At 45.7% G+C, this 25,586-nt stretch overlaps 1 protein-coding gene across 1 annotated transcript in view; it reads left to right on the top strand.

The window, feature by feature from the left end:
• The window catches only part of LOC310798375 (uncharacterized protein), a gene marked incomplete at its 3' end in the record, with an annotated part of 43,306 nt that extends 30,637 nt beyond the window's left edge, over positions 1 to 12,669 (top strand). Inside the window, exons 8-9 of the mRNA XM_083660918.1 lie at positions 5,153 to 5,295; positions 12,580 to 12,669. Of these exons, the coding sequence (XP_083517044.1) occupies positions 5,153 to 5,295; positions 12,580 to 12,669 (233 nt within the window). The remainder of the gene's footprint in view (positions 1 to 5,152; positions 5,296 to 12,579) is intronic.
• Positions 12,670 to 25,586: the final 12,917 nt, after the last annotated feature.

Raw genomic sequence — 25,586 nt, 5'->3', positions numbered from 1 at the left:
AGACAAGGTGGGCTCATCTGTTACCCAGGACATGAGACAAGGTGGGCTCATCTGTTACCCAGGACGTGAGACAAGGTGAGCTCATCTGTTAACCAGGACGTGAGACAAGGTGAGCTCATCTGTTAACCAGGACGTGAGACAAGGTGGGCTCATCTGTTAACCAGGACGTGAGACAAGGTGGGCTCATCTGTTAACCAGGACGTGAGACAAGGTGAGCTCATCTGTTAACCAGGACGTGAGACAAGGTGGGCTCATCTGTTACCCAGGACGTGAGACAAGGTGAGCTCATCTGTTAACCAGGACGTGAGACAAGGGGAGCTCATCTGTTAACCAGGATGTGAGACAAGGTGAGCTCATCTGTTAACCAGGATGTGAGACAAGGTGAGCTCATGACGTGGCTACTAAAACTTATTACAATCATTGATATTGAGTTGCTGCAGACCTTGCGGTAGTCTCGCAGTAGCCAGCCGTAGATGAACATGTCTGGAACACAACTCTGAAAAGTAGTTAGCACCCGCCCCAAGACAAAAAAAAACTATGCTTGATAGACAAATGAATTGACCAAACACGGACATCGTGGGCCGGTGCCCAGCCAATCAGATTTCTCCCACAGCATCTGGAGGGATTTTGGGGGAAGTCTCCCAGAAAGTTGATATGTCATTCAGACCCTCCTTGCTGACACACGTCGTTGGGTCTGACAACGTGAGATGAACCTCATGGTAAAGACAGATCAACTTTGGAGCCATACTTAGCTTTTTCCCAGTAAGCTAACATGGCATGTTTACAGAATCATTGCAATCTCAAGATTCAGACTGGTGCATTCTGGTCAATTTAATTATTTTCTGTATAAAATTTTTTTTGTATTGAAGCAGGCTCATTTTGTATGCTACTGTATTTGTTAATGTCTGACTGTCTCTGTGTTATGCTGTTCTGTGCATGTGGGTTACCTGTGTGGTTTGGCATGTATGTGGGGGTTTACGGGGTTCTGTGGGACTGTGAAGGCAGCATACAGCCAGTGGGTGGGGTGAGAGAGAGAGGCTCACCTGGGATTGGCTGGGGGAGGAGAGCTGTGGGAGAGAACGGAACAGCTCAGGAAGTTGGAGCGTGAGCCTGGGAGAGTCGGTTGTGTGTGGAGAGCTAGGAAGCAAAGAGAGAGCTAGCGAGGTTGGTGTTTGTGGGGGTTATTGTGGCATAGGCATGGCCACCAGTGCTCTGTCAGGTGCTAATAAAGAGCATAATTAAGAAGAAAGCCTCAGTGTATTTCCTGACTCGTTACACTGGTGTCAGAAGTCAAACTAAGCATTAGCGGTACGGCTGCTAATTGCTGCCGAGGACCACGAGGATGATGGCGCGGTGCGGGGATCACCTGGAGATGAAAGGGGAGGAGGAGAATTATATACTGGCTCCGGATTTCAGCTCGGAGTTTGCTGGCATGGAGGCCTGCCTGAAGCAGGAGATCAGACGGGTGTTGGAGGTGACGCCTGCCTGGGCGGAGGAGCTGATGCAGCTGTTGTGGGAGACCACGCAGCGTGGAGAACAGCGGATGGAGGAGCCGCAGAGAGTTTGTTGGACTTGTGGGGGACATGGTCACCTGGCTAAGGGGGGCCACAGCGTTCCAGGGGGCCAGACCATGGCCGCGGGGGAAGCGGTCCTGGGGGGCGCCCGGGAGTCTGCTGGACGTGTGGTGCATTCGGGCATCTAAACAGGGAGTGTCGGGACACTGTCGGAGATCAGAGGACAGCGCGAGAGGAGAGACGTGCGGGCGGCTGGCAGATGAGACTCTGCTGGTCATGTGGGGAGCCTGGACATTTGACCAGAAACTGCACTGAGATTTTGGAGGACAGAGGAGGGACACGGGCTGGGGAGAATGTGAGCAGCCGGAGGGAAGAGAACGTTGTTACAGTCGGGAGAGCGATGCTCGTGATTCCAGGTGAGCAGGTGGTGCCATTGCCGGAGAAGCCGGCCCAGCCTAGCCGCTCTGCACACCCCACGATTGCTGTGCAGGAAGCTGAGGCAGTGACGCCGCCCCCTGTGGGTGGGGGGCGGGAGGACGAGCGAGTGCAAGAGGAGGAGGAAGAAGAGGAGGGGGGACTGTTCAGATGTGGACCTGACGGATGACGACGTGACCATAGTGGATGTTGACATAGATGAGTGGGGACGCAGGCAGGCGGAGGATGCTGACATCGGTCCGGTGCTCGTGTGGGTGGCGGCGGGACGCCGGTCCCCCGTGGAGGAGATTTACATGTGTTCCGGTGCCACGAAGGGACTGTGGAATGTTTCCGCACCTGCGTCTGTGTAAGGATGGGCTTTTGGAGAGGGGGGGCCGGCATGGGGAAAGGGGGTTCCAGGCGGTTGTGCCCAGCTACCTGCGGGGATTGGTGCTGCGGTGGGCACACAGGGCCCCCAGATCCGGTCATTTCGGGGCTGAGGAGACGCTCTGCCGTGTTCGTGAACTTTTCTATTGGAGCCAACATTTGGATGTGGGGAGTACTGACCCCACCTGGGGTTTGGGGACTTAAGTGTGCTTCTCGTGGGAGAGAAACTTTAATGGGGAGGAGGTAGTGTAGCGGGCTCGTTTTGTGTGCTACTGTATTTGTTGATGTCTGACTGTCTCTGTGTGTTATGCTGTTCTGTGCATGTGGGTTACCTGTGGGGTTTGGCATGTATGTGGGGATTTACGGGGTTCTGTGGGACAGTGAAGGCAGCGTACAGCCAGTGGGTGGGGTGAGAGAGAGAGGCTCACCTGGGATTGGCTGGGGGATGGGAGCTGTGGGAGAGAGCGAAACAGCTCGGGGAGTTGGAGCGTGAGCCTGTGAGAGACGGCTGTGTGTGGACAGCTATGCTAAGCTAAGAGAGAGCTAGCGAGGTTGGTGTGTGTTGTGGGGGTTATTGTGGCATGGGCACGGCCACCAGTGCTCTGTCGGGTGCTAATAAAGAGCATAATTAAGAAGAAAGCCTCAGTGTATTTCCTGACTCGTTACACTATGTATAAAATTTGAGCTTCAAAACATATTTTTCAAAAAGACTCATGTAAGTCTTGCTATTTAAGAATGGTTACTTTAAACTAGTTGCTTATATTAGAGTAAGTCAACCAGGATAGCTTCGAGCTAGGGCTGCATGATTCTGGATAAAATGAGAATTACAATTTACTTACTCTGAATTGAGATCACGATTTTTTTCAGCGTTTATTGCATTCATTTACTTGATATGAAAAAATATATATTATTGGCATCGTCATCAACTTTTATTAGTCTATTTTATTATTGACACATATTGATGTAAATAGATTATTCATATTATTGTTACTGCTGTTATTATTATTGATGTTGTTGTTGTTTATTATCATACTAATTTAGCTAAATGGCATTGTTAACTCATTGAGTGCCAAGGACGGACATGTTCGTCATTTCAAATAGTAACGTAGAGTGCCAAGGACGGACATGTTCGTCAATTGCGTTTTTTGACGGTGGGGCGTCGATCAAAGCCTTCTGCCTCTGATGTACAAATATTATAGCTATTGGATGTGTCTAACCTATTTTACAGAACCCTTAGGTGGCGACAGTGCTCTCCACATAACAGAAAGGCAAGGAAAAAACAAAGAAGAAGTCGTTATGGAAACGGAAATCGCATCGCATCCGTATGCATCGATATGCTGAAGCACGTTACTGCAGCTGTGCCTGCAGCAGCCAATCTGCTCCCACAATTGAGCCGGACAGCACATCCGCACATCCACACCGTGGAGTTGTTATTATTCTCAACTGGAAGCATCGTTGCCGGTGACAAACACACGCGGAACGCTGTAAAAAAGCAGGATGTCGAGCACCCTTCACTGTGCGCACAGCAAACTCAGCAGAGAGCCACCACAGACAGGAGGAGGAGTGTGCAGTTGAGGCGAGGCGGGGCGGGGGGGGGGGGGGGGGCACGCAGAGCAGCGCGCAACACCCAGACAGACCCAGGCAGCAGGACAGGATTGACAAACGCAAGCCAGAATATCCGATGCCCACCAGCAGCAAATCAAGACCAGCAAGAAGCTGCAACCAGCAGCGCACGCAGGGGCCAGCGCTGCTGGTTGTAGCTAAAAAATATTATTCTGCCAAACAGAATTCCCTGGCCTTCACTGTTTTATTGAAGGAAATTATTTTTGAGGTGTGACTACATTAGAAAAGATTAGCTTCAGAGTCAGTGATGTGCTTGAAATGTTTAATTTCACAAAAGGCCAATTATCTCAGCTTCTAGAAAAAAATTGCTGTTTTTGGATGAATCAAGCTATCTTCTCCGGCTCATAACTAAAGAACGGAAAATGGGATCAATAAACTTTTTTTTGCAGATGATAGAATAGAGTCTCATCGTTCTTTGTGCGTGTTCAGTGTTTACATAGTAATATCACACAATATTCTGTGGGCCTCGAGAAATCACTGAAAACGCTCTGAAACTCTGGCACTGGGAGCATCCGTTCTCCAAAAGTGGCTGGCACTCAATGAGTTAATGAAGAGGTAAGATTCTCCTTCAGTACCTCGGCTAAAGCCTCGCCTGTGACTTTGTGATTCCTGGGGAGAAACGCAGTCTATAGGCAGGCCCGGGGGGGGGAGTGTAAGGCGTCAGTTCCGTTATCTCATTGCAACTTCATTTGTCTCAGAGAAGTATACTAGTGCATCTCTTTTTCACCCTTTCATCAGCGACCCTTAGGAGCAATAAATAATACACAAATGACCACAGTCTGATACAAAAATGAGAAGGCTCATGTTAGTCTCAAGAGATCAAAAATAGATGAGCAACAGATGCCCAAAACGGGCATCTATTTTTGGACAGCATATACTGTAGGCGTACGAGTTGTAGGAGTACAGGCGAGTTGTAGGAATGTAGCAATTAATTCAAGTTGAAAGCAGTCTGTTCATCCCATAGAAAATAAGCATTGACAAACCAGGAAGGACATTTCAGGTCGCACTCCAGTTTATTTGTGCAAAGTAATAGAAAAGTCCTGCAATTTTACATAGGGGGGCGGGGGGGGGGGGGTGGAGGCATATTAGAGTATTATTTTAATTTGGTCCTGCTCAAATTCTTCTCATCTCTAAAGAGGCCTCTGTTGCAATGTGAATGCTGATTGTTGAATAGAAGTTTTTTTTTTTTTTTTTTTTTTCAACTTACCTTCCAGATCCTTCTCCCGGCAGTCCCGACGATCCAAGGGCTCTGAGTCTCTCAGCAGGGGAGAGGCTACACTCAGCTCGACCAGAGTTTATCAAGCGAGTGACTGGACCTGTTCTAGACAACATGCTGGATGAACTTCTGCGGCAGACGGTATTAAATCATGAAGAAATGGAGTCGGTCAGAACAAAACCAGTCCTGCTCCGTCACCCTGGTGGACCACGGACGAGGGTATCTGGTCAGCTGCCTCATCTGTGAGAGCGCCATCATGTGGCTGAGCATGAGAGGCAACATCCTCTACACACAGCCCAGGGAAGCTGTGCAGTATGTGCTCTATATGCAGCCGGGACACACATCTTGCGTCTACCTACCTAGTGCGTGTGCGTGGCGTGGGGGCTGCGGCTGGCACGCCCGCGGCATCCACACAGGCAGCATGGCAGCTGCGCGCTGCTGTCTGTTTGCCAACTCTCTTCCTATAGAGTTTACCTTTTAGTAAATTTGCTATAAACAATACAATGATGATTTTAACTGAAGATCGCTTGGGCTCACTTCAGAATCGAGGCAGTATTGATGTGTGTGTGTGTGTGTGTGTGTGTGTGGAGGGGAGGAACGAAGCCACGTTGTAGCCTATGTAGACTACTGTATGTGGTTTTCAGAGGGCAGGAGAACTGCAGCTGTGAGCTCATCCTCCCGTCTCAAATCAAAACGAGCCTTGATTGGCTGTGGCTGCCCCTGTAAAATATAATTTGTAACTGTAGTCGGTCCAACATTACATGTCAACCCAACGCCTCGCGCTGCTCTGCTCGATTTATGGCCAAACGGCGCCATCGCGTGGACCGTTACGTTAATCGCGCTCTGACGTCATCGGTAACGGTGCAGCCACATCTACGCGTCATTTGACGCGGGCTGACGCTTGGCTCTATGGACGCTTGACGCTTGGTGGGGGTGGAAATCCGGAAGCAGCAGCTAGCTCCCAAGCTAGCTGCTGCTAGATTTACTTTGCTTCTTTGAAAATTGGTGTTAGAGAGGAAGTGGAAGAGGACAGGAAGGGGAGGATAGGTCCTAGGATGAGCTCAATTGGCTAGCTTTGTACTTTGTCAAATTCCACCCCGCCCCCTCTGTTGCCCACTGTCGCTTCACGAGCGCCGTTAAGCGACGAGGAAATGGTCAGGCGTGCGCGTCCTTCAATTACAAAACAAAGTTATGTTTTCATGCAGTAGCTCAAATACACGTTTGTGTTGTTGACTCGTCAAACTTGTTGTCGTGACAGCTGAACGGGACAAGTCACTCCAACTGGATGCTGTGAACTGTTCGCTGAGTGAGTGACAAGTCCATTCATATTATTACAGACATGACAGACATGACAGACAACTGGGACTTGTTGCTTAAAAAGTCAATTACAACTGGGCTAGGTACTGACCGACAATTGTTTGTTTCAGCTCGAAATAAGGTGATTGCTGAATTAAGGAAGGCTAAAGCCAACTTTTTTATCACTGTTATGGAAAGTGCAAGGGGGAACAGCAAAAAAATCTGGCAAAATATTAATAAACTGACAGGTAAACAACTGAAACAGGACACTAAAGCTATGGAATTAAAGGTCGACAACCGGCTGGTGAGCAACCCTGTCACCTTGGCAGAAAAACTCAACACCTTCTTTATAAAATCTATTGATGACATCTCGAAACAGTTTAGCGTATCCACATGCCCTGTAAATATGGTGAATAACCCTACAGTCAATGGAGTACCAATTTTCACCATCCAGGAAATTTCTGTACCTGAGGTCATTGATATAATTAGTGCTCTGAACAGCTCTAAGGCTAAAGATGTTTATGGTCTTAACACCAGCTTCTTGAAGTTAAATAAAGAGACATTAGCGCCACCTATTATGCACTTAGTTAATTTATCCATCAAGCACTCAACCGTCCCAAAGGCATGGAAACTGGCCTCAGTTACCCCAATCTACAAAGCTGGTGATAAATCTGACATGAACAACTTTAGACCCATCAGTATTTTACCAATAATTTCTAAAATCATTGAAAAATGGGTTGCTAAACAACTTATAGAATTTCTTGAGACGAGCCAGACCCCCTTGCACCCCATGCAGTTTGGTTTTCGTCCACATCACTCAACTGACTCTGCTTTGGTCCTGCTCTTGGAGAAAATAAAAGGCTCCTTGGACAGGGATGGTTGTGTGGGAGCTGTGTTCCTCGACCTTAAGAGGGCGTTTGACACCGTCAACCACAGTGTGCTCCTCTCTAAATTGTCCAGCTTCAATTTTTCTGTTGCGGCCATTAAATGGGTTGAATCATATCTGTCTCACCGGGAGCAGTGCACTGTGGTTGGCGGTGTCAGCTCCCCTTACCTGAGCTGTCCAGTAGGGGTCCCCCAAGGGTCAATTTTGGGGCCAATTTTCTTTTCTTTGTACATTAATGATCTTCCTGATCACTGTTTTAATGTAGATGTCCAGCTTTATGCTGACGACACAGTTATCTTCACAAGGGCTAAAAACCCAGGGGAGGCGGCACGTGTCTTATCTTCAGCTCTCTCTCATATCCAGGCATGGCTAACTAAATCTTGTCTCATGCTGAATGCAAAAAAAACAGTTTGCATGTTCTTTTCTAAAAGAAACATTGCACCTGCGCGCTCCAATGTCTTCTTGGGGTCAGAGGAATTATCTGTGGTTAACGAGTTTAAATACTTAGGCGTGATGTTGGATTCCAACCTAACGTTCAGCAACCACATCAAAATGATCTCCAAAAAAATTAAATTCCACTTGTATAACTTCAGACAAATAAGGAGCTGTCTGTCCACAGACGCTGCGTTTTTATTTTTACACTCGATGATCCTCTCACATCTGAATTATTGTATAAATAGCTGGTCGTTGACAGGAGTAACTACTCTCAAACCAGCCGAATTACTTTATAAAAAAGCCCTGAAAATACTAGATAAAAAACCCTTTTCTCATCACCACTGTCATGTCATACGTAAATATGACATGCTAAGTTTTGAGAACTTTAGAAATTTCACCTCTGCCTGTTTAATATACAAAGTTCTACATGGACTGGCGCCGCCTCCTCTAGCTGACTTCATCAAATATCGTTCGACCGCCAACTCGACCCGTGTCACTCGGGCCATTACAAACAAGGTCTGTGAGGTCCCCTTTAGAAAAACTTGCTTTAGCCAGAGGACCTTATCCTACATGGGAAGCACCCTCTGGAATAATCTACCTCTCTTTATTAGAGAATGCCCTAGTCTCGCCACCTTTAAAGGCCAATTGAAATTGTGGCTCAGATCAAACCAACAATGTGATCATTTTTAGCATATTGTCTGTCATGTTTTGCTGCATGCTCTGTGTGTTTTACTCACCTTGTGTTTTACTAACCTTTTATACTATTCATTTTTTGTATTATTAATTTTTTTTTTCTTTTCAAGATTGCATCAACCTGCCATGGGACTACAGGTGGAAACTAGCCCTTGGGCTAAAACCTGGCATATTTACTGTACGGCTGTACTGTCCATTAATGTGCAATGTCCCATCTTCTAAATAAATGAATCTGAATCTGAATCTGAATCTGGAGGCATGTCCATTTGAGTTGAAAATCACTTGTTTTTAGGATGACAGAATAATGTGAATTCATAGTCAATAATTGTAACTGTGAATGCCTGGCTGGCATCTGTTTGAATAAGTTGATAGTAGGCGACTGTGTACATCAGACCTAGAACCTTTAAATCACAGTAATACCACAGTATCAAACTGACTGACTGGTGTCAAGCTGATTGTATGTGTGGAGCTAAATTCTTAGCGCTGCTTGTTCATACTTAGATATTGGTCTTTTTTTAGGCTTGCATAACTAGATACTATTGGTCATTTTAGCCTGGCACATCTTTAGTATGTATATTCACAGTGTCACATATCAAATTGACTGTATAGTGTGAGTGGTGTCAAACTGGTGGATTGTATAGGAGGATGTTGGTCTTTGTAGGTTGATCTAAATCTTTGTAGTATTAAAGGTTTGTCAGTCATGTTAAAATAGGGCGTTTTAGGATGTGAATTCATAATAGACAACAGTAGGATGATAGGATCATGGTAGCACATTTCCTATAGTAAGTGTAAGTGTTGTTAAACTGACGTAAGTTATATAATGAGGATATACTGTTTATGCCTGCATAGTCTTGTCCCTGTGTAAAACAGATTAGCAGAAGATCATGCATAAATGAGTTAAATAATATTGGATGATTGTTCGTAGTAGGGATGGACCGATATGAACATTTTGGCCGATACCGATAACCGATATTAACCTTGCTCTTATGGCCGATAACCGGTATTTACCGATGTCGATATGATCCGTATAAAAACACATTTGTATGCTAACCAAATTGTGTACATACTGAAAAACACATGTAAACACTGTGAATTTTAAAAAGTAAAGGATTTCTTTATTTCCAAAACATTTGGAAAAGCCCATAAATCATAGATTTACCGGATTGTTTCCTCTCAATGTAAAAATGTTGGCTGACACTGATAACCGATATTAACATTGCAACATCGGACCGATGCCGATGTGTTAAAAAAAAGACTAACATCGGCCGATACCGATATGAAGGCTGATATATGGAGCATCCCTAGTTCCTAGTGATGGCTGTATGGCCTCATGATGTACCACTCCTTGGTAGTTTCTGTGGTGGAACTAGGGCTGGGTGATATGGCCTCTAAATAATATCTCCATATGTTTAGGCTATATTGCATAATGTATATATATGTATATGTATATATATATATATCTATATGTATATATATATGTATATGTATATATATATGCATAATCACGGATACACAATATGTATCTCCATATTTTGAAATCTCCTCTAAATCACTTCATTAATGTTCAAGTTAACCCTTTGATGCATACAATGACAGTACAGTATGATGATTCTGCAACATACGACACCAGTATGATGATTCTGCAACATACAATGACAGTACAGTATGATGATTCTGCAACATACAATGACAGTACAGTATGATGATTCTGCAACATAAGTCTGCATTAAAACATTCTTGTTTATAATGAATGTACTCATAGAGCAGGGGTGCCCAAATTCTTTCCCATGAAGGGTCAAAACTCAATCTGGGTGGAGGGCCGAGGGCCAAAAATAAACGTTGTGGAATTACATTAAAATGTAGTGTGTTTTATAGAAAATTAACATTCTAAATCTAAAATAACATTTCAATATAATAATCTACTTTTTATCTGTGCCTCCTGGGGGTTTCCTTCATATAGGAACCCCCTTCACCAAAACATGCAATATCCTGGTTGCTAATGTGGTTCCTCCTCTGGTCGTTAGGGGCGCCTGTTCAGAGGGAGGGGAACTGGTTGGAATAGCGTGAACCTCCCACGTGCTATGTCCTACCAGTGAAGCTTCCCCTGTCAGGTGAAAAGAAGCGGCTGGCTTACTGCCCATGTCTCGGAGGAAGCATGGAGCCAGTTTTGGCTCTCCCCAGATCGGCAGAGGGTGGAGTAGCAACCAGGATAAATAAAAGTAAATTAGCACTAAGGGGGATAAAAATGGGATATAAAATCGGGGGGGGGGGGGGGATGAGAAAGAAAAAAACAAACATTTTGTTTCCCAAATCCGTGGCGGGCCAAAACAAGTTTGGCCTGCGGGCCCCAAATTGGTCAGCACTGTCATAGTGGTTTCTATTCTCTTGCATGTAAAAAAGGGGGGAATCACAACCAAGTTAAATTCAACAAAATAGTATTTATTCAAGGTAATTGCACATAGGCTTTTAGCATGAAGCAGCCAACAGAAGTGCAGTGATGCAAGTTCAGATTCCGTCATCATCAGTGACTGTTCATCAGTGTTGTACAGTTCTTTCTTCTGTCTGTGACGTTACATAGTCATCATCCGTTACTGTTCATCAGTGTTGTACAGTTCTTTCTTCTGTCTGTGATGTTACATAGACATCATCAGTGACTGTTCATCAGTGTTGTACAGTTCTTTCTTCTGTCTGTGACGTTACATAGTCATCATCAGTGACTGTTCATCAGTGTTGTACAGTTCTTTCTTCTGTCTGTGATGTTACATAGTCATCATCAGTGACTGTTCATCAGTGTTGTACAGTTCTTTCTTCTGTCTGTGACGTTACATAGTCATCATCAGTGACTGTTCATCAGTGTTGTACAGTTCATTCTTCTGTCTGTGATGTTACATAGTCATCATCAGTGACTGTTCATCAGTGTTGTACAGTTCATTCTTCTGTCTGTGACGTTACATAGTCATCATCAGTGACTGTTCATCAGTGTTGTACAGTTCATTCTTCTGTCTGTGACGTTACATAGTCATCATCAGTGACTGTTCATCAGTGTTGTACAGTTCTTTCTTCTGTCTGTGACGTTACATAGTCATCATCAGTGACTGTTTATCAGTGTTGTACAGTTCTTTCTTCTGTCTGTGACGTTACATAGTCATCATCAGTGACTGTTTATCAGTGTTGTACAGTTCTTTCTTCTGTCTGTGACGTTATCATCAGTGACTGTTTATCAGTGTTGTACAGTTCTTTCTTCTGTCTGTGACGTTACATAGACATCATCAGTGACTGTTCATCAGTGTTGTACAGTTCTTTCTTCTGTCTGTGACGTTACATAGACATCATCAGTGACTGTTCATCAGTGTTGTACAGTTCTTTCTTCTGTCTGTGATGTTACATAGTCATCATCCGTTACTGTTCATCAGTGTTGTACAGTTCTTTCTTCTGTCTGTCTGTGACGTTACATAGTCATCATCAGTGACTGTTCATCAGTGTTGTGCATTTCTTTCTTCTGTCTGTGATGTTATGTAGCGCGGGCGAGTGTGTTTGACGTATGCATGTGATTTTCTTTGTGTCTGACTGAGAGGGAGAGAGCAAGAGAAGAGAAACACTGAAGCAAGTCTCATGCCAGCAGCTTAAATAATAATGATTGGATTTATATAGCGCTTTTCTAGACACCCAAAGCGCTTCACAGAAATCATTATTCATTCACACCATTCGTACCAGTGGTGGTAAGCTACGGGTGATGTAGCCACAGCTGCCCTGGGGAAGACTGACGGAAGCGTGGCAGCCATTTCGCGCCTACGGCCCCTCCGACCACCACCAACATTCATAGACATTCATACCCATTCATACGAGGCAATGTGGGTTAAGTGTCTTGCCCAAGGACACAACGACAACAGCTGGGAGGGAGCGGGATTCGAACCGCCAACCCTTGAGTCATTGGCCGACCTGCTCTACCTCCCGAGCTAAGGCCGTTAAAAACAACACTTTCATGTTTATACTCTATGTTCACAATATAGTCATTTACTACATCCCACGTGGAACAAGCCGTGACACATTGAGTATATATACATGGTCCAGCCCTAGGTCTAACCCAGCCTTGCCCTGTTGTTTCCCCCCCACAGCAAAGCAGCGATGACGGCTCCGAGCTCGGCAGAGAGGAAGGCCTGCTGGAGCGCCAGGGACCGGCTGTGGAAGTGTCTGGACGACAGTGAGGACCAGCCCGCGCCCTGCCAGAGCCTCCAGAAGGAGTTTGAGACCATCTGCCCGGCTCAGTGGGTAAAGAGTCCGCTCTGTTCACCTCTGGGATCCTCGCTGTAACCTGTCTATGCTGGTGCTGCCCGGAGCCCATCAGGTTAACTCATTCCCCGCCATTGACCTTTTTTAACGTAATTTAAGAGACAGCGCTTCCTCGCCATTGACCTCTTTAGACGTCAACCCGTCTTTTCACCGTCATGCGATGGATGGCGCTCTTGGCCACCTTACGAAGTGCTACTATACTCTCTATACTCAGAGTCACTGTCATACAAAACCAGCAAGCGTTTCTCCGCAAAAATCTCCCTTCATTGAGGAAGCTTGTAAAACACGTCCAGCCTGGTGCCTCAAAATGCTGCAGTGAACAACTTCCGCCCGAGCTCCACGCGCTGTCACATGGGCTCGTGACAGTCACTCAACGCGGAAGGATTTCTTTCACCAGAGAAGCTGGTAAACAACAAGTAAACAACGCACACCAATCACTTCTCCTGTCAGTTAGATTAGTAATCCGCTTTGTGAACCCTCACATAGTGTACATTTCAGCCGTCAAATCTGCCCCCAGACCTGGTAGAACGCGTTGTCCTTCAAGCAGCTAATAATAATTCATTTATTTTATATAGCGCTTTTCAATGACCCAAAGCTGCTTACAGTAAGAGTCGACAGAAAACAAGGAAAATATAAACGAGCAACAGGCAACAGATACAAATAACAATGAAGATGTCTAGTCAGGATATATGGAAAAACAGAGGGGAGGGAGGGAGCGTGAGAGAGGGACAGGGGAGAGAGGGAAGGAGAGATGGAGGTGGTGAGGGTGGAGGAGGTGTGTAACGACGCATTATGTAATAACTGCACATTATGTAATAAAATTGCAAAATGTAATAAAACCTCACTTTCAATATGTATTAACGACGCATTATGTAATAATATGCGCAATATGTAATAAATCGCCTGAACGCAATATGTAATAACGTTTGATGCATTTTGTAATAAATCTATTACATATTGCGCAGATTATTACATATTGCGGGGGTTGCACTTTTTTCTAGTTGAAAATGTAATAAGTGACGCATTATGTAACAAAATTTGAAAATGCACTGACTTTGTCATGGGGGGGGGGAGTAGGCTAATAAATATATTATGTGTCAAAACCAGTCAAGCAACTAGATAGCCTATCTATTAGTGATGCGCGGGTCACCCAGAACCCGCCGGGTCCCGCGGGCTGGGACGCCCCGCAGGCGGACTGGGTTGGCAAATTATGAAAATATCACGGGTGCGGGCGGGGCAGGCTCAGAACATGACAAAGCAACATTATTAAATAATTTAGAGCAGTGAAACACGCAGAGTAATTAACCTTAAAGACGTTAACTCTCTCTCACACGTAGGTACACACAATCAGACAGACTCCTGCTGCACTCTTCAGGGGTGGCCAAACTATGGCCCGCGGGCCAACTGCGGCCCGCTGCCCGTTTTTAACTCATTCACCGCCAAATACGTCTTTGACGTGTTATCAGAAATAGCCATCCACGCCAAAGACGTGTTTGACGTGTTTTTGGTTTTATTAGAGCAGCGCGTGCAGCAAACACTTTCCCAGCCTCTGACATGTCATCTGGTCCCTATCCTCAAAGGGTAGCCGACAACACGCGATCAAACACATACCGCAGCTGTTGTTTGAAACGAGAAAGAAGGAGGAAAGGAGGAAAAACAGAGAAATGCGCTTCCTTGTACAGAGGAAAAAACGCCATTGAAACGCCTCTCGGCGCGCTGCACTGCTGCCTTGCTGCAGGGCGAACCTGGATTGCCTAGTCAAACCCGTGACGAACATGATCGATCCGGTTCCAGCAGCGCCTGGTCCCAAAGCCAAGCCGCGGACCCGTTCCTGTGTTGTGTCGCAGCATTCGTCCCAGCGAGAGGAGGAAAACGAGCAGCAGAGGAGGCAAAACGCTGATGGGGAAGGAGGGGGAAGGAGGTGCGATCTAGCAGCAGCTGTGGACTCTCTCTCTCTCTCTCTCTCTCTCTCTCTCTCTCTGTGGACTCTCTCTCTCTGTGTGTGTGTGTGTGTGTGTGTGTGTGTGTGTGTGTGTGTGTGTGTGTGTGCGTGTGTGTGTGTGTGTGTGTGTGTCTGTGTCTGTGTGTGTCTGTCTGTCTGTCTGTCTGTGTGTCTGTCTGTACACTCACTCACACTGAGCAAACTGTATTGTTGAATGTAAAAAAAGCACTTCATATATATATATATATATATATTTTTTTTTTTTTTTGTCATTTGTGTCATAATGAATAATATTTACATGTCTGATGTCAATACAGTTCAAAATAAAAGAATTGAGAGCGAGTTCTGGCTGATATTGTGTGCTGTACATAAATGCCATTTTCTGCAATTTCTTTTCTCAGAGAGACATTTTGGGTGAAAACAGGGTGTATATAAATGGCTATAAGTAGAGTACAGAACATGCTAAAAGCTCACTTTTTTTCCCCTGGTGAACCCAGAGACGTACATCTTCATTTTGAGGTATTGCAAATCACTCTGGTGCTAATAGATAATTTACTGTGGGTCTTGAAAGATGACCAACAATTATGAAAATCTTTGGCCTGTGCTAAATATTGGCAGTCCTAAACTGGCGGTGAATGAGTTAAGTGGCCCGCCATGAATTTAGAAAAAAAAATATATATATTTTTTTGCTAAAAACATTTTTGCGTTTTTCTGTTTTAAAGTTTAAAACGGAAAACGAAAACGAAAACGGGGGAAAAAACGGAAAAACAAAAACATTAAGAAAAAGAAACTGAAAAACAAAAACAAAAAAACGGATTCCCCCCATTTCGTTTTTTCAATTTAAAACCATTGAAAATGGGTTATACTTGGGCACCCTGACATGGTCTATTTATTAACTCATTGAGTGCCAAGGACGTCGATCGGCGTCAAAGTAAATAGTGACGTAGAGTGCCAACGATTGATCGACGTCAAATGCGTTTTTTGACGGTGGGACGTGGATCAAAGCCTCCTGCATCTCCTGTACAAATATTGTAGCTATTGAAGGTGTATAACCTATTTTACGGACTCATTAGGTGGCGACAGTGCTCTCCAGATTAGAGAAAGGTCAGGAAAACAGCAGGAAAAAGCCGTGATGAAAGAGAAACCGCTCATGCTGCAGCCAGAGCCATATAGATTGCTCTGGCTGCAGCTGACGTTGGCTGCGAACAGCAGTCAATCCGCTCCCACAACTGAGCCCCTCTGCCTCTGTCTGTCTGTCTGCATAGTTTCTCCACACGATTAGCCGCCAGAAAAGCAGCACCCGACACTGAAAAGCCAAACCATTCTCAGCAGTCCGGTGTGGCTTTTCCGTGTCGCGCTGGGAGCCGGCGCACAAAAACGGAGCACTCCGAAAATAGACGCTGGGTGCGTGAGGCTGTGTGTTAGTGTGGGGAGGAGTTTGCAGCTGAGGGGGGGGAGAGGGGGGTGGGGCACGCAGGGCACCACACAACTACACCACGTCACTACATCAGAAAATATTAGCTAGAGTCAGTGAATGTGCTTGAAATGCTTCATTTCACAAAAGGCTGAATATCTCAGCTTATAATTTGAAACGCCTGAAAACGCTGAAAACAACCTATCTTCTCCGGCTCATAACTAAAGAACGGAAAATGGTATCAATAAACTTTTTTTTGCTGATGATACAATAGAGTCTCCTTGTTCTTTGTGCGTGTTCGGTGTTTACATAGTAATATCACACAATATTCTGTGGGCCTCGAGAAATCACTGAAAACGCTCTGAAACTCTGGCACTGGGAGCGTCCGTTCTCCAAAAGTGGCTGGCACTCAATGAGTTAAAAAAAATAATAATAATACTGAATTAATGTTTAATACTAATGTTATATTAAATTATCTCTGTCTTAACCTGTTGGCACAGGAAAAGAAAATTTGATAACATACAGAAATACCCATTGTAATAGGTGAGCGCATCAATAAACTATGTGTCATATATTTATTTAGGTAGAAATTCAATTTTTGATGGCACAAGGGTTTTCTGGTCCAATTTTTTTGCCGCGAAAACTGCCGCGCTTAATATTGTTTGGCCCGCGACTCCTTATATTTTTCTGTATGCGGCCCACAACCAAAAAAGTTTGGCCACCCCTGCTCTATAGCCTACATGGAGTAAAGAAACGCTTCAATGAGGTAGCCTATGTGCTCTTAAAACAAACATTTTGGAAGGATTATTCGCTGTAATTATTATTTGAAGTGTCCATATAATGCCACCGCAGATTTTCTGTTGTGGACTCGACTGTGATCTATTTGTCAACTTTACGAGTAGGCTGTGACCAATTTAGTGCGCATGAGGTAATTAAAAGAAATCAGACAGCGAGTCTAGCCGTATCTGCAAGCCGTGTGCGCACCTGCTGCACTACTACGTTTAGTAGCCTACTACTGCAACATGGCCAATTGAGAGCGCATGAGGTAATTAAAAGAAATGGGGAAGAATAAGAACTGTTTCTGTAGCCTGCCTAGTGCCTACCTCTATACCTGCTACCTCCATTTGAAACACTGCGGTCACCCCATCCATCCGCACTTTGGGGAAGCGTAGTCGGTCGCGCTATCTGAAGACCATGGATTAATTGAAGAAAGACCGACATGAAAGCAGCAGCGCAACTCATCCAGAGCACTAGGCTACAACTGTTGTCACGCAGGCAGCATGTGAGTGTCTGTGTGTGTGTGAGAGAGAGAGAGGAGGGAGAGAGACAGAGTTATTAGCTACTTTGCACACCTTGGAAGCTCCGCTGTGCTCCTCCTGAGTCCGGAGACATACATTAAATTGGCCGTTGCGGGCTGCTGGGTTGGGCTGGGTTTGGAATTTTCAGATATTTTAACGGGGTGGGCGGGGCGGGCTGGCTCCAATGACGCGTTGGGTTGGGGCGGGCCTTAAAAAACCCTGACCCGCGCATCACTACTATCTATAGTTGTTCAGCTGACGACAAACTGAATCTAGTGACAACAGTCCGCTCGGGTAGGCTACACCTTCTCTCTCAGCTTGCTGCGGCACTTTTATTTATGGTAAAACAGCGGAGACAGTAAAACCCGACACTTGCATTTCAGTTCTGGCCTTTGATCTACAAGTGATAGAAGCGTGGTTGACATAGCCACATTTACTGCCTCAATCCATAGATTACAGGGCCATTTAAACATAGGAAATCCATTAAGAATTGAGGATTGCAGAGACATTTATGAATTGTCTGATACACACGACTACATGAACAGAAAGTCCTTCTACTCCGTCCTCCTTCAGGGAATTGTAGATGAGAGAGGGCGCTTCATTGACATATTCGCGGGGCCACCAGGAAGGGTCCATGATGCCAGGATGCTCAGGGTCTCCAACTTTTATGCAACATGGCAGGAGAAGATGGGCGAATACAGCTTGCTGGGAGACGGTGCCTACATTGGACAGGACTTCCCATTTGTCACCCACAGGAACACCCACATGGCTGGCCAAGGCAGGGAGATGACAACGAGTAGTAGACTATCGCAGTGATCATCAACCTATTCCATAAAGGACCAGTATTGTTTGATCTGGTTCGATATGATTCCATGACTAACTGTATTGTAGGTAGAGAAAAACAGTGAAACTATGATGTGACTGATATTTTTTTTTCTTCTTCCCCCATTTACTGGTATTTTGTTGACACTGACGGTGTAGAACATTTGATGTGTTATTAGATTTCTTTGTCTGGCCCACTCGAGCTCAAATTGGGTCACATGTGGCCCGTGGAAATGAAATGAAATGAATTTGACAGGCATGTAGAATAATTGTATTATGCCATGCTCTACGAATGTTTTTGCTACTTGTTGTATGCATGAACTCGAATTAAAATAGCTATTTGATCACAAAAAAATAAGTCATTATTTTATTCAGAGGGAGTGGACTGAGGCTGGAGTCACTCATAACTGAGAAGTAACTGCTTTTCTTCACACTATTCTAATTTCTTGAAATACTGTTTTGGGGGTTTTCTGGAGCTGTAGGCCAAAATTATGAAAAATGAAACAAATAAAGGCTAGAACTATTTCACTGTGTGTAATGAATCTATAATCTATGAAAGAGAAACATTTAGCGATTGATTGCTGCTTCACTTTTTATTCAGTCTCTGAATATCCCCAGTGGTTCCCAAACTTTTTCACATCAAGGACCCCTAAAATGACACCAATTAGACCACATTTGAAAAGATTTTGTCCCAGGCTCCCCATCTGATAAGATTTTTTCTTTTAGATGTTTCATTACAGAAAGTGTATGAAAGCCATGAGCAAAAAAAGTCATACATTCTGTCATTGTATTGCTTATGGCTGTAATTGTAGTGAAAATAAATCATTCCCCTTTTTGCTGAGGACCCCCTGGACCCCACTTTGAGAACGGCTGTCCTAAACATTGATTTTTGTTAGCACAACTTGTTGTGAAGTGGTGTGAGGAGCACAACCTAATTTTAAATGTAAAAAAAAGGCAATTGTTTTTTATCCCAGATCTGTGGGGGATCACAGTCCAGTTATGATCCACGGGGAGAGAGTAGAGCAGCTGACATCGTATAAGTATTTAGGCATTCATTTTGATTCTCAGTTAATGGGGTCACCAAGTTGAATTTGTATGTTCTCGACTCATATTAACCAGCGACTGCATTTTCTGAGAGGGCTTTAGGGTCCATGGAGTGGATAAAAACATGTTCTACAGGGCAGCCATTGAATCCATTATCTGCTATGGGCAACCTGTCCGTTAAACTCAAATCACAACTTCAAAACCTAATTAAGAGGGCTGGTAAAATTATTGGTATGCAGCCTCCATCTTCTCTCCAAGAGATTTTTGAGGAGACAGTGAAGAAGCACGGCCTTAAAATCACCTGCAACCCAAATCACATCCTCCACACAGAGTACGAGCTGCTGCCATCAGGCAGAAGGTACAGGTTACCAAACTGTAAACTGAACAGGTATACATTTTCTTTTGTTCCTTTGTCAATCAAACTACTCAACAGTAAGAGATGATGCATTGCAGAGCATCTGTATGTTGCACAACACTCCAGTGTTTCATATTCTCTAGGGCAGCGGTGCAATATTATCTTTTCATTTCAAATTATTTGGGGGGATGTAATCTAACTAAAGACTCAGTCACACATCTAAAAAGGTGACATACAAAATATGCACAGTATATGAAGTTCAAGTCATTTTTGGACACAAATAGTGCAACATCTGAAAATACTGAAAAGATTACAGTAACATTGTGCAACAACTGAAAGTTAAGGTAGGCTAATGCTTGGCTTTCATTTGAGGTTATATAAACTGAATGAAGTTAGCACTAGCTTAGTTAGGAATGCCTTGTTACTGTCTTCAGAGGTTACGTATGCAGAATAGTCACTGTTTGTTCAAATTGTCCTACTGTAGCCTATATATCTTGTTAGGCTATTTTACTTATATGGGAAACAGGGGAAATCCAGTTTGTGTATAGAAAACTTTATTCAAACCAAATAAATATGTTTACCATATCCACACATTAGGCTACTTTGACAAAGTTTTGAGTTAAGTCTATCGTCCATTGAAAACAGTGCAACTTTTCAATCGAAAAGTGTCTGCAGGGTGTTGAAAGGGTGGCAGGGTGAATTAGCAAAACAAAGGACTGGGGGAAGGGCATTGCTATTCACAATGTTAACAGCTATCACCTGGGGAGCTCACCGGATACAAAAGCTAGGTGCAGGCACAGGAGTTTCCATAAGCAGTAGAGAGAAGGATCCAGCACTCAAAAAATGTCCTTTGAGGGTTTTATTCCTGTTTCAAACACTGCAACAACGTACGCGTTTCAGCAAGAACCACTATAGACTGTGTTAATTAACAGCAGAAATATTGTAATAAATGTGGGTTTAATATACCAGCAGGAGAAACTGCTAGTTGGCAGGAGAAACTGCTATTGTCAAAGCCCTTAAATGATCAATTGCACAGACTGGGGTATACAATACAACAATCTTTATTAGACAATCAAAGTAGAAAATGACACTTAACTCAGTTAGCCTATTTCATAAAAGAGGGCAGGGCAAATAGACAGGGGGCAACCAGCCACAATAAGGCTTCCATTAGTTTGAGAAACCACCACACACAGGGCTAAGCATAACCTAGCTTTAAAGCACACCACTCGAACACGGCATGCAAACACCCTCTACAGGAGGCACTGCAAGTTATCAAACAACACTTAATCAATAAGCACTGCGAACGACCATTTGTTAGATTAAGTGAAAACATGGGAATACTCTTCATGCGTTTAGTTAGCCTTCCCTCCTCTGCTTCCCCCCGCCACCCTTATTAAAACTACATATAGGCCTAAATGCACACATAAATAACTATAGACAATTAGTATTCAATATTAAAAGTGGACTTAACTCGCCCGCATGGGCGCGACCCTCCCCTGGGTCTACGCTTTTGGACGCCGTCCAACTCCCCGGGGAAACGGCTTCGCTGGACGACGTGAACAACAGCATCAGCTGATCACTTGGATTCAGTCGGGCGGTAGCAGGACGTCCGACTGCAGTATGGGAGCTATGCAGGCTGCAGCATCGACACACTCTCTATTATGTTTCGTCCCTGGCTGGCTCCCCCTGGGCCTACACAAGAACCCTTGGGCCGCAGCCGCTGGCTATCTATCTTCGTCGCCGGTGGTCCTATCTGACCACGATCGACCCCTCCCCCCGAAAGCCTAACAGAGTGCTTGAGCTACAGCAGCGTGGTGCTCCACCAACGCGAATGTGAGTCCCACTGTCTTTTAAATGTTCAGCGTCTCATTCCCCCCGTGATCAGTCCCACCTGCGTGTAATCCTCAGTTCTGTCAATCAGGGAGTCCCTACTCCTGACGTCATGGACCCACAGCTGAGTCACATCACACTTCTCCCCCCCTTAAAAAAAAGGACTCGTCCTCCAGTCCTACGGCGACATGTGATAGTCTCGAGACCAAGGTGGCGGCCTCCGCTGGCGTACTGGACGTCCCTCTTCGACTGGTGACACACCTGAAAGTTGGTGTTCCTGTTGCCCTGGACTGAATACAGGCACATCTGAAGGGGGAACCGATTCAGATGCGGATGGAGCATCCTCTGTTCCTCCGGCGTCCTCCGACCCACGATGGCAGCTGGTCTGGCTCCCTGGCGGTGTCCTCCCTCCAATGGGTGTCCTCACTCCACAGCTGGACTGGCTCGACAGTGGTGTCCTCCCTCCACAGCTGGGCTGGCTCACTGGCGGTGTCCTCCCTCCACAGCTGGGCTGGCTCACTGGCGGTGTCCTCCCTCCACAGCTGGGCTGGCTCACTGGCGGTGTCCTCCCTCCACAGCTGGGCTGGCTCACTGGCGATGTCCTCCCTCCACAGCTGGGCTGGCTCACTGGCGGTGTCCTCCCTCCACAGCTGGGCTGGCTCACTGGCAGTGTCCTCGCTCCTGCAGAGGCATCCCGGTTGGTAGGCTGATGGTGGACCCCACTGGCACCAAACTGGACCCCACTGGCACCAAACGGGACCCCAGAGCGCTGATGTCGGCCGGACTGGTTCGGGCGGCTCATCTGGTCGCTTCCTCTGGATGCCACTTCTGCAGAGGCATCCCGGCTGAGAGGTCGATGATGGACCCAACTGGCACCAAACTGGACCCCAGCGTGCTGTCATCGGCCGGATTGGTTTGGGCCACTGCTCTGATCGCTTCCTCTGGATGCTGGCTCTAGATTTAATGGGGCTGCCAAAGGAGAAGTGAAGGGTTTGAGTCGGTTGAAGTGAACAACACTCTCTTGGCCTCCCTCCACTGGCACTAGCCTATAAAGCACATCTGTCAGTCTCTCCATCACTCTAAAGGGACCTTTATACCGCCTCTGCAGTTTCGGACACACCCCACGTTTCCTGGCCTTATTCAGAACCCAAACTAGTTCCCCTTCAGAATAATACTGAAAATTAGCCCTAAAGTCATATGACTTTTTCTGTTGTTCTGATGCCCTGGCCTGGTGTCTTTTGACTGCTTCTACCACCGTGGACAATGTGTCCCTCAACCTAGACACATAATTGTGTACAGAGTCAAATGACTCCTGATTGTCCACCTTCAGCATAATATCCACCGGCAGGACAATTTCCTCGCCAAACAGTACCCTATATGGAGTGAAGGAGGTGCTAGCATGAACACTACTGCGATAGGCCAACATTACATAAGGCAACAGTGTGTCCCAGTTTAACTGATTGTCCTCCACAAAGAGAGACAACATAGACAAAAGGGTCCGATTGAATCGCTCAATCAGCCCATCTGACTGGGGGTGGTAGGGGGACGTCCTCGATTTATGCATATGCAGAAGCCTACATAATTCCTTAAACAGATTGGACTCAAAGTTGCGACCTTGGTCAGAGTGGATACTGCGTGGCGCCCCAAACCGACACACCCATTCCTCGGTCAAAACTTTAGCAATAGTATGTGCTTCCTGGTTAGGCAATGGAAAAGACTCTGTCCACTTTGAAAAATAGTCTCCCACAACCAAAATATATTTGTTTTTTCCAGGGGTCTCGGGGAGGGGGCCCAGAATGTCGAGTGCCACACGTTCAAAAGGCCTAGAGACAACTGATGGCTGTAAGGGCGCACACGGCTGTTTCCCCTGACTCTTTCGGGAACCACAATCAGCACATTCTTTAACCCATTTCTTGACATCGCTAAACCAGCCCGGCCAATAGAACCGGTCTTTAACCTTTCCCTGCAGTTTTTGCACCCCCAAGTGCCCCCCGGTGGAAACACTGTGTAGCTGTTCTAAAACTTTGGGCACCATTGACTGGGGGAGCACCACCTGCACCTGGGATGCAGCATCAGAATGTGCAGGAGGAATCCGCACCAGCCTAGCCCCCTGCACCTGAAGCTGCTTCCAAACAGGGGCATATTTCTGCAGGTCAGGGTCTAACGGCATGGAACTAGGATCAACATGACTTTTACAATTAATTATTTGACGCAACTCAATATCGGCCATCTGTGCATCGGATAACTCATCAGTCTCCCTTTCTTCACTGGGCACTATAGAAGGCAAAACTTCATGTACTGCACACACCTTAGGGGTAGCCCTGTCTGTCATTCCCTGAGAGACATTCTCGTCAGACCGTTTGTTTTCCAGAAAAGCGGGCAGCCTGGAGAGGGCATCAGCATTGCTGTGTAGCTTGCCTGGACGATGAACAATCTTATATTGAAAATTGGCCAGTTGTTCAAGCCAACGAGCCAACTGCCCCTCCAAGTCCTGAAAGTTATGAAGCCAACGTAGAGAATTGTGGTCAGTTCGCAAAACAAACTCTCTACCCAACAAATAATGTTTAAAATATTTTGTAAAAGTTACCATACTCAAAAGTTCTTTCTTAGTAGTGGCATATTTGCGTTCTTGTTTTGTAAGGGCCCTACTAGCATATGCCACCACTCGCTCGGATCCCCCCTCCTCCTGAGACAACACTGCCCCAATCCCCACGTCACTCGCATCAGTGTCCAGGATAAACGGTTTGCTGGGGTCTGGGTAAGACAAAACAGGGGTAGTAATTAGACTACACTTGAGCTGATCAAAAGCTCCCTGACAGCCCTCGCTCCAGCGAAAGTGCCTCCCCTTTTCTGACAACTGATGCAGAGGGCGGGCAATGTCGGCAAAACCTTTTACAAAGCGCCTATAATATGAGGCTAGCCCCATAAAGCTCTTAACCTCAGTCTGATTGGTGGGAACAGGCCACTCTCTGACTGCTTCCACTTTAGCTGGATCTGGCATCACTCCCTCAGCAGAGATGACGTGTCCAAGGTACTGGACTCTTGTTGAAAACAAGTCGCACTTGGATGGTTTAACTTTAAGATTGGCCTGTTGAAGTTTTCCAAGCACACCATCCAGGCGTGTCAAATGTTCATGAAAAGTGCGGCCAAACACAATTATATCATCCAAGTACACTAAACAGGTAGTCCACTGCAGATCAGCGAGAATTAGGTCCATCAACCTCTGAAAAGTGCTGGGGTGCATTGCAAAGGCCAAAACTTAAAACATTGAACTCAAATAACCCCTGACGTGTGGTAAAAGCAGTTTTATGGCGATCATTCTGGTCTACTTCCACCTGCCAATAGCCACTCGCTAAATCAAGAGTGGAAAACCAACGAGCGTGACAAAGGCTATCCAGGGCGTCATCGATCCTAGGGAGGGGATATGCGTCCTTTCTAGTAACCTCATTGAGTTTCCTGTAATGGACACAGAACCGGAGCCCACCCCCTTTCTTTTTTACAAGTACAATGGGAGAGGCCCATGGACTACAAGATGGCCGAATTATCCCACTGGCGAGCATTTGCTTTAAATTGCTCGTCACCTCTTGCTGTAAATGGAGGGGGACCCTTCGGGGGTGCATCTTTATTGGTTTTGCATCCCCTGTATCAATTTCATGTGGGGTCAGATGAGTCCTGCCTAAGTCAGTCTCCCCCCGACTAAACACAGTGATGTTTTTATGCAGTAACTCTCTGACAGCCTTTAACTCATCAGGGGCAAAACCCCTCTCCCCCACCCCAAAATGGCTCATGAGGGTGTCGACTGTCCAAGGCTGCAAAGCTTTACTTTCCTCACTCTCGTCAAGCAGGTCCACCCCCCCCATCCTCCACTTCAATATCAGGGAATAGTGTGCCTACTTTCATGCCACGTTTTAGCATTAGACTATCATTCGTTACATTAATAACCCTTACAGGCAAGGTGCCCTGCTGGACTCTACAGACAACTCGAGCCACCAAAACGTCACACTGTTTGGAAATGGATGTGGAGGGTTCCAACATCCCCTCTGCATAATCTCCCCACCTGTTCTGGACCTGACCCACAATAATTACCTCACTGCGTGGGGGCACCATGGTGTCAGACTGCACTACAA

This window comes from Poromitra crassiceps, assembly GCF_964638095.1.
Source record: "Poromitra crassiceps genome assembly, chromosome: 2".
Lineage (NCBI taxonomy): Eukaryota > Metazoa > Chordata > Actinopteri > Beryciformes > Melamphaidae > Poromitra > Poromitra crassiceps.
Note: the sequence above shows the minus strand (reverse complement) of the source record. Positions and strands in the feature narration are given on the sequence as shown.